General features: G+C 45.8%; 1 protein-coding gene across 6 annotated transcripts in view; it reads left to right on the top strand.

Annotated features, from left to right (window-relative positions):
- Window positions 1–13,520, top strand: part of FAM219A (family with sequence similarity 219 member A) — a 57,632-nt gene that overhangs the window by 38,445 nt on the left and 5,667 nt on the right. For 3 of the 6 annotated variants that reach the window (XM_049895488.1, XM_049895487.1, XM_049895486.1), the window contains exons 2-5: window positions 8,853–8,901; window positions 12,232–12,334; window positions 12,568–12,648; window positions 13,302–13,356. In XM_049895488.1, the coding sequence (XP_049751445.1) occupies window positions 8,853–8,901; window positions 12,232–12,334; window positions 12,568–12,648; window positions 13,302–13,356 (288 nt within the window). Of the gene's footprint in view, window positions 1–8,852; window positions 8,953–12,231; window positions 12,335–12,567; window positions 12,649–13,301; window positions 13,357–13,520 lie in introns of all 6 variants that reach the window. The other 3 variants (XM_049895485.1, XM_049895484.1, XM_049895483.1) reach the window with 1 other exon arrangement.

The following is a 13,520-nucleotide window of genomic DNA, read 5'->3' as shown; positions in this document are numbered from 1 at the left end:
CCTAAGTGCAAATATATATGGATTTCAGTATAGCGTTATTACAGTGAAAAATTATAAACCTGAGTGTCCAAAATAACTGAATTGTTAAAAAAAAAACATTATTGTATATTCCTTTGGATTATTATGCAGCCTAAACTGATGGTTACAAAACTATATAAAAATATGGAGGGATGATTGTGTTCTAATACTAAGTTTACAAAATACAGAATTCAGGATACAGTTTTTTTTTTTTTAATGTTGTTCTATTCAAGTGCATTAGTTTGTACTCTGGTTACAGTAACAAAATTCAATTCAAGCTAGTTTAAGCTAGAAAGGAAAACATACTATAAGGATAGTAGGGTGTCTCACGGTGTCTAAGGTTAGGCGTGTAGCCAGGCCTTGGAGGGATTCTAATGCTGGAGCCTGAAACCTAGGGAGCATTTTCTCCATCTCTTGTGTTTGTTTCCTTTCTGAATATCAGCTTTATTCTTATCTCTCTCCCAACAGCTTTCTCTACAACACTCCAGTCTTGAGCTTTACATTTCATCCCAGTTCCCAAGTCTAGAGGTGATTTTTTAGTCTGAACATATATACAAAGAGGTGGGACCACATGGAACCAACATGGTTGCTGAGGGCCCAATGCTGTGACCATGAGGATGGGAGCAGCACCAGCTCACAGAGAAGGGAAATCCTAGAGTGTTGCTACTGTATTGTACACAAAGGGCTCAAAAGATATAAACCAAAATATTAACAAAGGTGGTCTCTAGGTGGTGAAACTAAAGGTAATTTTTTTTAATTTATCATGTTCGACTTTATAATAGGAAAATCTTTTAAACTTGTAATAGCTGCATTTTTACTAGGCCTGAAGTCAGCAGCTGATTTACACTCCCTCATTTTGGTTTTGCCAATGCCAGCCACCACAGATACCAAGGCTTGGTGGTGGTTTCTTTGGGTTGTTGTTTTTGTGTGTGTATGTATGTATAATGAATTCCATCCCAGGAGCTGTTTAAAGAGACAGAAAATCCTCAACTACCCACAAGACCAGCTTGAGTTCCCAAATTCTAGTCCTAGCATGAAAATCCTTTCCATTTTTTTGGTGAACTTCACTTTGCCCCAAAATGCTGTACAGAACTGTGGTGTGAGTAAAGAGAGGGTGCTTTGCTCTCTACCACCATTCTACCACCAGCGCCTAGTCCAGAGCTGGAAAGAACATGGGCACGCAGTAAGTGTGTGGGCTTTATTTGAATTAAAGTTTCTTTTAGAGAAAAACCTAGATGATTGGGGAGATTTAGGCTGATGAGGAGGCCTTCCTGAACTAGCCAAGATCCTCTGCCCCATCTCCCAAGCTCAGGCTCCACAATCTTTCTCTTTAGATTTTTTGTTCTTATTTTACTCTTTGCAAGAGCCACTAACATTTGGGGAGACCATCCCTCTTATATTCCCCTGATTCTCCTCCAGATCTTCACTCAAAGATTTTATCCCTATGAGAGACTTTTATTCTTCCCTATAAATGGGGCCCTATATGTTCCAACAGGATAGAAGTCCTAGCCAATTGCCTGGCACCACAGGCAGCTCCTGGAGTAGGAGAGATGGACAACAAACTTGGGAGCTGCCCAAAAATGGGACTCAGGGAATGGCCTGTGTATGTGAGGTGTGACTTCAGGTCATATCACAGAGTAAGAGCCGTCATTGAATGGTTCTCACGTTGAGATGTGGAGTCAAAGACAAACGGAAATACCTTAGAGGCTGAATGAACAGCCATCTGCAGGGAAGTAGGGCAGTCTGACCGATGCCTAAGTTCCCATTGAATATTCTTGGACAGGAGGTCAGTTTTCTGCCCAGCTGTGGGCAATCAATGAAGGCACTGAGTTGTACTTGCTGGATTTGCCTCTCAACATGATATGTGAACATGCTTCTCCACCCATTGCCAAGAGCTGTTACAGAGTAGCCCTGAATAGCCAGACCACAGCCCCAGGTAGCTTCAGACCTCTAGAAAAATTGTGACTCAAGCAGAGTTGATCTTTAATGCTCTATTTTTCTGCCCACACCTGACAGAGAGTGACGTGAGCCCCAGGTTTCCCCTGCTTTTTGTTTCCTTATCAGCACTGTCCTCCTTCCTAACTTGGTTGGTTCCTGCTCTAGGTCTATCCTGATTCCTGATTTCGCCCAGGGAAAGTGAACAGAGTACAGACTTGACCCTGTTCCAGAATTTCCCAACTCAGAGATGCCTCCCCAAACTTCCTCCTAAAACTAGAGGAAAATTCATGCCTGCTCTATCAAGAAAGGTTATAGAAGGTTGATTTGAGCAATTTGCATCTTCATACCTCACTCTATATCCATTTCAATTCCAATTTTCCTGAGAATTAGTGCTTGGAGGTGAGAACAGAGGTATCCTTCCCTATGGGAAAGCTGAGATAGAGTATCTCTACCCTGAATCATCCATATTCAATCCACAAGACAGACAAGGTTGTTCAGCACCAGGGACAGTGCCTTCATCCTGGCTACTGGGTCATGGGAAAAATGAGGATTGTAGCTGACAGCCTAGCCAGCCTGATCTCCTCCCACTCCTTGGCAGCCACTAAGTACCCCTCTTCTTCCTAATCCCCACCCCCCGGTAGCATTCATCCCCTTCCTTTACCTGACTACACTTGACAAAAGGGCCGGTAGCCCTCTGTATAACAGTGAAATTTTAGGCTTTTAGGAATGAACTTCCTCAACTTTCCACCCAATTTTCCACCTCCATGGTTATCTGCATCCCCCACGCATCTTTACCACCCTTCCATCTCAGTAAGGAGCTTCCTCCTCTAGTCCAAGATTCTGGTTCTATCTCCTCTTGACTCTTTAGAAACCATTCCCCGTCAAACAACTCCTCTCTACCCAGATTCCTTCCCCTCAGTGTAGGACAGTGTCAGGTGTTCCCTGGTTCTAAGGAAATTCAACAGTAATGCTGCCTGTGACTGTCACCCATTCTCATTTGTTCCATTCTCACCCTATGTCCTTGAAATAATAGTCTGTGCTCACTGTCTCTACTTCCTTATCTCCTATTCCCTCCTAAATTCCCTGTAATCTGAGTTCTGTCCCTACTTTTCAACTATAGTTGTGTTCACTGAGGCCACCCATGACCTCATTACTTCTAAATATTTTCTTTACATTATGGACCCATCTGATTATTTGACACTGCTGATTTCTTCCATCTTAAAACTCTATTTGAGTGGCTTCCTATATCTCATCTTTCTGCTCTTACCTAGTCCCCTTCTTTTACTCAATCCCTAAGGTTGGGTATTACCCAGGGGTCCATCCTTGATTTTTTTTTTTTTTCCACTTTGCTCATTCTCTATCAAAGGGCTTCCATCACCGCCAGCCCAGGCCTCTTTTCTGAGTTCCCACACCTCAAACCTTACTAATGATATCATCTGGATGTCCAAAAACACTTCAAATTCAACATGTCCCAAATTAAACTCATTGCATTTTCTCTCTAGCAGTGTAGTTATGCCTCTTCCTGGATAGTCTTAGTAATTAGCATCTCTTTCCTAATTACCCCAGGCATAAAGCTAGGAATGTCTATACTCCTACATTTTATCTCTAAAGGCTGCTAATTCTACTCTTCTTAATATCCTCCTTTCTGTCCTCTTAGCTTCTACTTTGTTCAGGCCCCTGCCACCTCTTGCTGGCACTGTTTCAGTCGTTTCCTAATTATCCTTACCTCCAGTCTCATTCTTTTCCCACCTATCTCCCACATGGCTATCAGAGAGATCCTTCTCCATCTCAAATTTGACCATGTTACTTCCCTACTTAAGGCTTCATTGGTTCCCCATCATCTGAATAAAGAACAAAATTAAGGCCCACCTGTCACCATGATCTAAGCCCTGCTGACCCCACCAACTTTATTTCCTGCCACTTTTCATCCTACCTGCAAGGTTTCAACTATGTAAAATACTGACTGTTCTTTGAATACACTGTTAGTTTCATGAGTCTGAGGCTTTGCACATGTTGTTTCCTGAATGTCCTTTCTCTCTTCCTCTTAAACTCACTGATCAACCGATATTTTGAGATTTTTTAAGTGTCCCCTCTGTGAAGTTTTCTCTGATTACCACCTACTTTGTCATATTCCCTCTACTTTTCTATGGCTTTTATTCCCTTTATTGATAATTACTGGTCACTCCTTACGCATGGGCCTATTTTCCATTCTTTGTGAGCCCCAAGCCTAGCATTGTTAAATCAGTGAGGGAAATGTGGCACCGTGGAAGGAGGAGAAAGAGGAGACAGGGTGCCCCCTGGTCAGTCCTCTCCTTACCCTGTGGAGGGAGCACATTTTCCACAGGTATCTCTACACATAAAGAGATATGTACAGCTGTGGGCCAGTCACTCCCAGGGCACATTATCCACTATTGTGTGATTCTTACTAAACCTATACTAATAACAACTTTATAGCTAACACATATAGTGCCCGTTATGTACCAAGTACTGTTCTAAGTGCTTTTTGTTTTTGTGTGGTGCTGTCAAGTCAGTTCTGACTCATAGCAATTCCATGCAGAACAAAATGAAACACTGCCCAGCCCTGCACCATCCTCACAATCATTGCTATGTTTGAGCCCATTGTTGTGGTCACTGTGTCAATCTATTTCATTGAGGGTCTTCCTTTTTTTTGCTGACACTGTACTTTACCAAGCATGATGTCCTCCAGGGACTGGCCCCTCCTGATAACATGTCCAAAGTAAATGAGATGAAATTCCAGTATCCTTGCTTCTAAGGAGCATTCTGGCTGTACTTCTTCCAAGACAGATTTGTTCATTCTTCTGGCAGTCCATGATATATTCAATATTCTTGACCAACACCATAATTCAAATGCACCAATTCTTTTTTGGCCTTCCTTATTCACTATCCAGCTTTCACACACATATGAGGTGATTGAAAATACCATGATTTGGGTCAGGCACACCTTAGTCCTCAAGGTGACATCTTTGCTTTTCAACACTTTAAAGAGATCTTTTGCAGCAGATTTACCCAATGCAATACATCGTTTGATTTCTTGACTGCTGCTTCCATGGCATTGATTGTGGATCCAAGTAAAATGAAATCCTTGACAACTTCAATCTTTTCTCCGTTTATCATGATGTTGCTTATTTGTCCAGTTGTGAGGATTTTTGTTTATGTTGAGGAGTAATCCATATTGAAGTCTTTGATCTTCATCAGTAAGTGCTTCAAGTCCTCTTCACTTTCAGCAAGCAAGGTTGTGTCATCTGCATATCGCAGGTTGTTAATCAGTCTTCCTCCAATTCTGATGCCACATTCTTCTTCATATAGTCCAGCTTCTCAGATTATTTGCTCACCAAATATTTCCTAACCATACAAATAGAATAAGTATGGTGAAAGGATACAACTCTGACCACACACCCTTCCTGATTTTAAACCATGCAATATCCCCTTGTTCTGTTCAAACGACTGCATCTTGGTCTATGTACAGGTTCCCACACAGTTGAATGTATTTGCATAATCGCTAAAACACAGGTAAACATCTTTCTGTTATTCTCTGCTTTCAGCCAAGATCCATCTGACATCAGCAGTGATAGCCCTCATTCCACATCCTCTTCTGAATCTGGCTTGAATTTCCAGTAGTCCATTACTTGTCTGTCAGTTTGTCGTACTGTAGTGGCTTGCATGTTGCTGTGATGCTGGAAGCTATACCACCAGTATTTCAAATACCAGCAGGGTGACCACTACTAATTGCTTGATGTATATTAACTCATTTTATTCTCACAATACCCTTTTGACGTAGGTATTAATATCAGTCCCATTTTACAGATGAGAAAGCTGACACCCAGATCACATAGCTAGTAAATGGAAAAGCTTGGATTCTAACCTAGGCAGCCTGGCTCCAGAGTCTGTTTTTCCTCATCACAATCTGTCTTTCAGTCTGTGTGACAAGGACGATGGGATTATGTAGATTGTCTTCCTTTAGTCAGGGAATCCCCTTAGCCATGGAAGTGAGGTCAGCCCACCTATGCCACACGATCTGCCTAGTTGGGGGAGGGTAATACTAATACTTTAAATGTTGGGGAGGCAATCACAATGTCTACTGGGTACTTGTGAAAATCAGATAAGCCCATGGATATGGAATTACAAAAGCCCCCACAAGTCTTTTTTTTGACCCTTAAAGTCCTACGAGAGAAAATTGTAAAGCTCTGCTGGTCATCCAGGAAAGCAATCCCTCTGGCTACTTCTCCAGGCTTCTCCCCTCTTCAAACCTCTGGGCATGAGCCTTGAAAGTCCTAGTCTCCAATTCCATCCTGTTTATCTGCATTTCTGGTCTCTAGATTCCCAGCCTTCACTACCCACAGCTCCCACAATTTAAGGCCAGAGACCGCTCTTGAGCTAGAACAACTCTTGAGCTAGTACAGCTGTAGCACAAGGAGGTTAAAGGTAGGGGTTAGTATGCAGATTGATGCTTGGGCCTGAGGGGACAGAACAGCCTCCCAGAGGACCTGTCTCTGGCTCCAACTCCTAGTCATTGTCTCTTTCCTTACACCCCTCCTTGCATACTTTAAAAGGTCACTGACTCCATCACTGAATTGGGGTAAGACACTTTCCCTCTGAGCCTAGGTTTCCTCCTTTTTTAAAAAAATGAATTGATAAGTTGACATTTGTTGAAGCTGGTAATAGATACCCAAAATCTCACTATACTATTTTTTCTACTTTTGTATAAGTTTAGTAATTTCCTTAATAAAACATATTTTTTAAAGCTTGGATTGGATTAGATCAATGGATCTTAACCTTCCCCCCCCCCTTTCTTTTTTTAAGAAATAGAACTCTTTCTCCAACCAAAATCTTATAGGAAGCCTAATATGTAAATGAACTAAAAGTAGATCTACTCTTGTGGGAGGGAAGCCAGACCCTCATTCTATTATTGTTTCCTCCTCACTCTCAGCCCCACCCAAGCCATAGGGCTCTGGGAACACAGTTGAATGAGAACCATTGGGCCAGACTAAGGATTCTTCTGGCTCTTTTTTCTTCCTTTAGATGTATTGGCTTTGCACTGGCTATTAGCCTACATACCCTGTCCCAGAAACAGTGAGATTGGGCTATTAGTCATTCTCAGCAGTCTTTGGAGAATTTGTTTGAATGGTTGCAGGAACACGGGTTGCTGTTAGAGATGCATTGCAACATCTGTCTCTGCTGAGTGTTTATTAATAATCTTGCTAATCCCCACTCTAGTTCCGGATCTAGCTAACGCCTGTGAGATGTCCTTGGGGGATATTTTCAATTCTCCCTGGTTTCTTGGAGCCAGAAGCTTCCTTCTACCTGGATTTCCTTTGTGATACTTATATTCATGAATATTTCATATTTAATCTTCCCTATAAAAAAAATTTTTTTTTTTTATACCATTGCCATGAGATGGTTGTGGTGCACTGGCTGCATTTCTCAGGGAAGACAAACAGGAAGCCCACAGTAAAGGTATGAGTTTGCCTGAGACTCAGGCACTGTGGCGCTGGGTCTTTTCTGAGCAGAGCCTCCTGCCCCCTCCACATTCACTGTAGCTAAGGGGTGGGGATCAGAGCAGAGAAAGGAGGTCCAGGTTGAGCCCGAAGCAACTCACAAACCACTTGGCAGCAGAGTCCACCCAGGCCCTTGGGTTCTGGATGGCCTGAGGGAGCACAGACAAGATCAAGATTTCTCTCTCAAACGTTAGGAACAGAAGCCAACAGCAGTTTTGGGTCACTTGAACCCTCCCACATTCCCAGACCTGACACTGTAGGCCAGTCCTGAGGCATTCTACCTGCCTTTCTACTCTCTGCAGCCCCAGAGGCAGAACAGGCAACAGCCTTGGATTCGCTCTGGAATCCTCATACCTTAGGCCTACTACTCTGCAGTCCCTGGTTAAAATACAAAAATCCCTAGGATGGCAATACCTATATTAATGGTTGGTCATCAGCATCTCAGGAGAATGTGGATGACTCCAGCCCTTTTCACCTGTGGGTGAGAGTGGGCTAGGGCCTTGAATCTTAGAGCAGAGGATTTGGATGTTTTGGAGGGAATGGTGGCGCTAGGTTAGGATCCTGGCAGCACTGGGTTCAGCCCAGTGCAGGGAGGTGAAAAGGAGGGTGGTGAGGGAGACTGAGAAGGCTGCAGCCCCTGGACAATATGCAGATGCATGCTTTCCTACATTCAGTCATTTCTGTAGTGTCAAGCCCCATATTTTGCATTCTGGGCAGCACAGGACTAACTGGCTATCAGCTTCTTTACCATTATTTATCTTCTTTCCTACCACACCCAGCTGACCCATCAGGTTCTTCCAGGAGCCCCTCTTTAGGACTCATCTGTGAAATGGGGAGTCCTCATTAGAACTCTTTATTGTCCAGTGGCCACAGCTGATAGTCTGGCCTGGCTTGGCCAGTCAGTTCTCTGGATCCTGGGCAGGCGGAACCATGAGGGAGAAGGCCTGGTTCAAAGAGCACCAACTGACCTCAATCCAGACTTCAACCAATGGGAACCTAGAAAGACCTTTCCAAACAAGTACACAGGAAGGGCCCTGAGGAGCAGGGCAACTAGTGTGGGCTTTAGGTTGAAGGAGGCAGTCCTGTGGGTTTAAGGCATCGTAGTGGACTTTCTGGAGGAGGCTGGATCACACAGGACTTTGAAGACAGACACCCAGCTGGGTATAAGTGGGGCTGAGATCCTTGGCTTTTCTACCCAGCTCAGAATCTTCCTCCCGCCAACGGATGGGTCTGGCCCCTCCGCCCGATCCCTTGCCTGCTGACAGAGACAAATGCCTCCAGTAACCCAGAGGGCTGGTGGGAAATCCAGCTTCAGGGCTGAGAGCAGCCCTCTGTGTTCACTTCCTAACAACTCTCTCTCTCTCTGATTTCTCCTCATAGGACCCAGCCGCCGCCTCCATCTCAGACGGAGACTGTGACGCCCGGGAGGGTGAGTCAGTAGCCATGAATTACAAACCATCCCCGCTCCAAGTGAAGCTGGGTGAGTGTGTCTGGGGGGTGAGGGAGATGGGCTGGGTCTGCAATGAGGTACCACAGATAAACCAACTCAGGTTAGATGATTCCAAGACTCAAGCCACCAAGTCACTGGCACTGCCAGGCACCTTATCTCCTGCAAGGCAGAGAGGGCAGTTACAGTTCTCTGTAGGAGCCTAAAACTCTAGGAGGCATCTCTGAGGCCAAGAAGGTGCCAGGTATTCTAAGAGAGAGCTGCAGGGCTTGAAGTACCCACAGAGGGCTTGGAAGTGCCATCAAACACTGGATCAGGCTGACAGAAAGCTGCCTTAGAGGTGGGGTATCAGTTAATATGTCTGAAGGATAGAAAGGAATGAGAGTTCCAAAGCCTAGAAACTGAGCCCCTCTCCCCATTCCAACCTCAGCTCATCTGGAGATCTCAGGACCTGTTTGGCTCCCGTTTAGGGGGGCTTCCTTTCAGTTTCTTAGTAAACCCAAACATCTCCCCACGCTCCCCTTTCCAGGGTCACCTTTCCTTGGGAGTTTATCTTATGTCCACTCTGAAGTCAGCTTACACTGCAGCCTGCTCCTTTGCAGTCACCTGGCTACCGACCATCCCCCACAGCCCCAGCAGCTAGGTTCTCACTTCATCCTGTGGTGAACACTGCCCCCTCCCTTCAGAGCCCAAAGTTTCACTGACCCACAGCTACTGTGTGTCACAGACATTTGCTAAAAATGTGGTTGCATACAGAGAAATTACAATACAGTACATACAGGAAAGAGTTCACAATGAAACCCAGGTCATCATTCTCCTTCAAAACTCCTCTGCCATCCTTGCCATTCTGTCCATCTTTTACCTTGGGCTGCCCACCAAATACTGGACCTCCTCCTCATTCCCAACTGCTCTTTCTCATCTACATCTATTCTAAAACCTTCTCCCTCTGTAGCTTCTCAGACTCCTTTCTGAAGAGTCCTGTTCTGTTATTTAGCTATTTCCACACCATATTCAGGGAGCCCCTTAAGCTGTTTTTTAAACAAGAGAGCAGTTCCCTCCCTAAAGGGACTTTGTTCATCCTCCTAGGACATCAGGCTCAAACTGCAGCCAGTTTTATTTACTATTTTTAAATTTAACAAGTTTAAGTTCTCCTTTACTCCCCTCCCATCTTTAGTTTTTCTACTTCTATTTTGCATTTTGACATAAGGGTATCACACTGTATACATTTTCTAAAACTTTTTTTTTTTCCAATTCATATCTTGGAGCCCCTTCCAATGTCAATATATGAAGAATCACTGCATTGTTTTAAATGGCTGCATAACTCAAAACCCACTGCCGTGGAGTCGATTCCAACTCATAGCGACACAGTAGGACAGAGTAAAACTGGCCCATACGGTTTCCAAGACTGTAGTCTTTATGGAAACCGACTGCCATATCTTTCTCCCCTGGAGCGGCTGGTGGGTTTGAACTGCAGGCCTTTTGGTTAGCGGCCAAACATTTAACCACTGTGCCACTAGGGCTCCTAATGGTTGCATTAAAAAAAAAAAAAAAAAAAAAAAAAAAAACCACTGCCATTGAGTTGATTCCAACTCATAGTGACCCTATATGACAGAGTAGAACTACCCCATAGGGTTTCCAAGGAGCAGCTGGTGGATTCAAATTTCGACCTCTTGGTTAGCAGCTGAGCTCTTAACCACTGCGCCACCAGAGCTCCAATAGTTGCATACCAAAAACCAAAACCAAGCCCATTGCCATCCAGTCGATTTCGACTCATAGCAACCCAACAGGACAGAGCAAAAGTGCCCCATAGGGTTTCCAAGGAACGGCTGGTAGATTCGAACTGCCAACCTTTCGGTTGGCAGCCATAGCTTTTAGCCACTGTGCCACCAAGGTCCATAATTTGGTTTTCCTAATTTGTCTGCGTTTTTTTCACTATTTCAAACAATCGCAGCATGCTTTTAATGTAATTTTTTTTCCTCCCCATTACATTCCCACCAAAGTTCCACATGAAAATTCACAACCTTGTTCCAGTTTCACTAAGGAAAAAAAAATCACCACCAGGAACTTTAAGGCAAATTGCACCCCCTAGAGGCTTGGGGTGGTAATGGCAGCTGTCACTCGCTGAGAAGAAGCTGGACCCGGTGAACAGCGGCAAAGAGCAGGGACAGGCAGAGACTGGGAGATAAAAGACTCAGAGATATGGGACTCAGAGGAAATTCCAAAATGAGTCACAGTAGATGGAATTCATGGTTATTTTAGGAGTTAGTGTTCCCCTAGCATCCCTCCCCACTCGACAGTCCATTTTCCTAGATTTGGGCTTTACTTGAGATGAGTAGGAAAGGACAGATGGGCCTCCTCCAGGACCTGGGCAACCACTGCTGAGAAGAGATGCTGAGAGCAGAGAGAGGAGGCCAGTGTCCCCAAAACTTCTCCTGCAAGATCTTCTCCCACACTCACTCAGTGCCACATGGGGTAGCGGGTCAACCAATGGCCAGCCCCATGAACCTGGTAAGCACAGAGCCTAGGAGATATCAGGGGCTGCAGAGAAGTCAGGAGCATCACTCAGATAGCGTGACCAGAGGGGCTTCCCCCAGCCTCCTGTCCCCTACCTTGCTAGTCCCCTTCAGCCGGTTCTACTCCACAACCTTCAGTGGCTCCTTTTTGCCTTCTGCATTAATTCCAAACTCCCCTGTCTGACATTCAAGGTCGTCATGCTCTGAGTTTATAACCAGATATAGAGCCCCCAGCTGCTTAGCATAGGACCTGCATATGATTAGTAACACAAGGTGTTTGTTGAATGAATAAGTGATTGAATAAATGGATCCTACTTTTCTAACCTGATCTCTCTTGCTCTTCACCCTTCCATCCCACCCAGATCCACATTTATTATGGTCACTTTTAAATTCATTTTTGTGCACACTATCCCGTCTTCCTAGAATGCTGTCCTTTCTCCAGCTCAAGGTGTCACCTTCAGGGAGTCTTCCTGACTACTCCATCTCTCTGTGATCATCTCTTCCTCTCCAGCCTTTCCCTGGCATTAAGCACACACTAACTGCCCCATATGGGAGTTGTGGCTCCTGGAAGGACAGGGGGTCTGCCTCCTTTTGCTCCTCCCACCCCGCTACATGATTTAGGGTGTGCAGGGCCAAGTACTGTCTCCACAGGGCAGTAGGAGTCTGGAGTTGGGGTCACAGCCTCAGTCCCTAGAAAAGCAAGGTGTTTCACAATGAAGGCCCAGCCCAGGCTGCCCCTAGCAGTAGATGGGGTGGCCCTGGGGGCAGGACACAGCTTCTTTCCCATGTTCCTCTGCAGAGAAGCAGCGGGAACTGGCGCGAAAGGGCTCCTTGAAGAATGGCAGCATGGGTAGCCCTGTCAACCAGCAACCCAAGAAGAACAATGTCATGGCCCGGACCAGGTAGAGGCTCCCTTTACCCCACCTGGATCCAGTTAGTAAGCACCTATCTCTGCTGGTCCTGAGCTTCCTCCTCTTCCCTCCTTCCTTAGGTCCAGCTCCTCTCCAAAAGGAGAGGGCCTCAAGATCCGAGATGGGGAGGGAGGGAGGGACATGGTGGGGTTGGGCCCAACCCAGTTCCCTGCTAGGCTTGTGTGCTCCAGTTGCCACTCCAACCCCCAAAATTCTCCACCCAGGCTGGTCGTCCCCAATAAAGGCTACTCCTCGCTTGACCAGAGCCCAGACGAGAAGCCACTGGTAGCCCTTGACACGGACAGGTGTGTACGGGGGCCTGGGGACAGCTGGGCAAGCCAGAAACTGGTGTGAGCACAAGTGGGCTGTAGAGGCCACATCTGCTGTACTTTGGGAACTGGCGTGTTCCTCAGACAGCCAGGGGGCTCTCCAAGGGTGAATCCCCCGGGGAATGGAATTTTTTTTTTACCTGAGGAAGGGGGATGCAGAGAGAGGAAAGGGGGGCTGGTGCAGTATGCTGCTGTCCTAGGAGAACTGACCCAATGGCTTCCCCTAGAACAGGCCTTGATGTCATCCCTAAACAGCAGGTTGCAATGCTTAATGCTCCACTCCCTCTAAGAGAGTAGCCCTACTTGCTAGGAACACACCTGACTAGACCTGGACCTCGGAAAAATCAACAGGCCAGGGTGATTTGAGCTTGAAAAAAGGAGTAGGGTGGGGTGGAAGGAGTGGCGGCTCTATTTAGAAGGGGGTTAATGGTGGCAATTTAGTAGGGTGGGGCTAGGGAACCTGTCTTAAAACTGCATTTGCACAACAAGCACAGTTTTTATTTAGACTGCACTGTTTATTTGGGACAGTGGAGGGTGAGGTGGGGTATTGACTGATGGGAGGGTGCAGGGGATTTGCTACTAAATTTTCCTGAATTGCTTCCTCTCTGTCCTCCTTTCTCCACTGCCAGCGATGACGATTTTGACATGTCCAGATATTCTTCCTCTGGCTACTCCTCTGCTGAGGTGAGGCCCCCCCCCCCCCGCCACCCTAGACACACCAGAGAAGGCCCACCTCTATCAAGGGAAAGGGGGGGGCCAACGTCAAATCACACCTTGAGAAAAGGAGTAGGCAAGGATATACACACACACACACACACCTAGTGCCTTCGAGTCGATTCCGACTCATA

The sequence above is a fragment of the Elephas maximus genome, chromosome 9, assembly GCF_024166365.1.
Source record: "Elephas maximus indicus isolate mEleMax1 chromosome 9, mEleMax1 primary haplotype, whole genome shotgun sequence".
In the NCBI taxonomy this organism is placed as follows: Eukaryota; Metazoa; Chordata; class Mammalia; order Proboscidea; family Elephantidae; genus Elephas; species Elephas maximus.
Note: the sequence above shows the minus strand (reverse complement) of the source record. Positions and strands in the feature narration are given on the sequence as shown.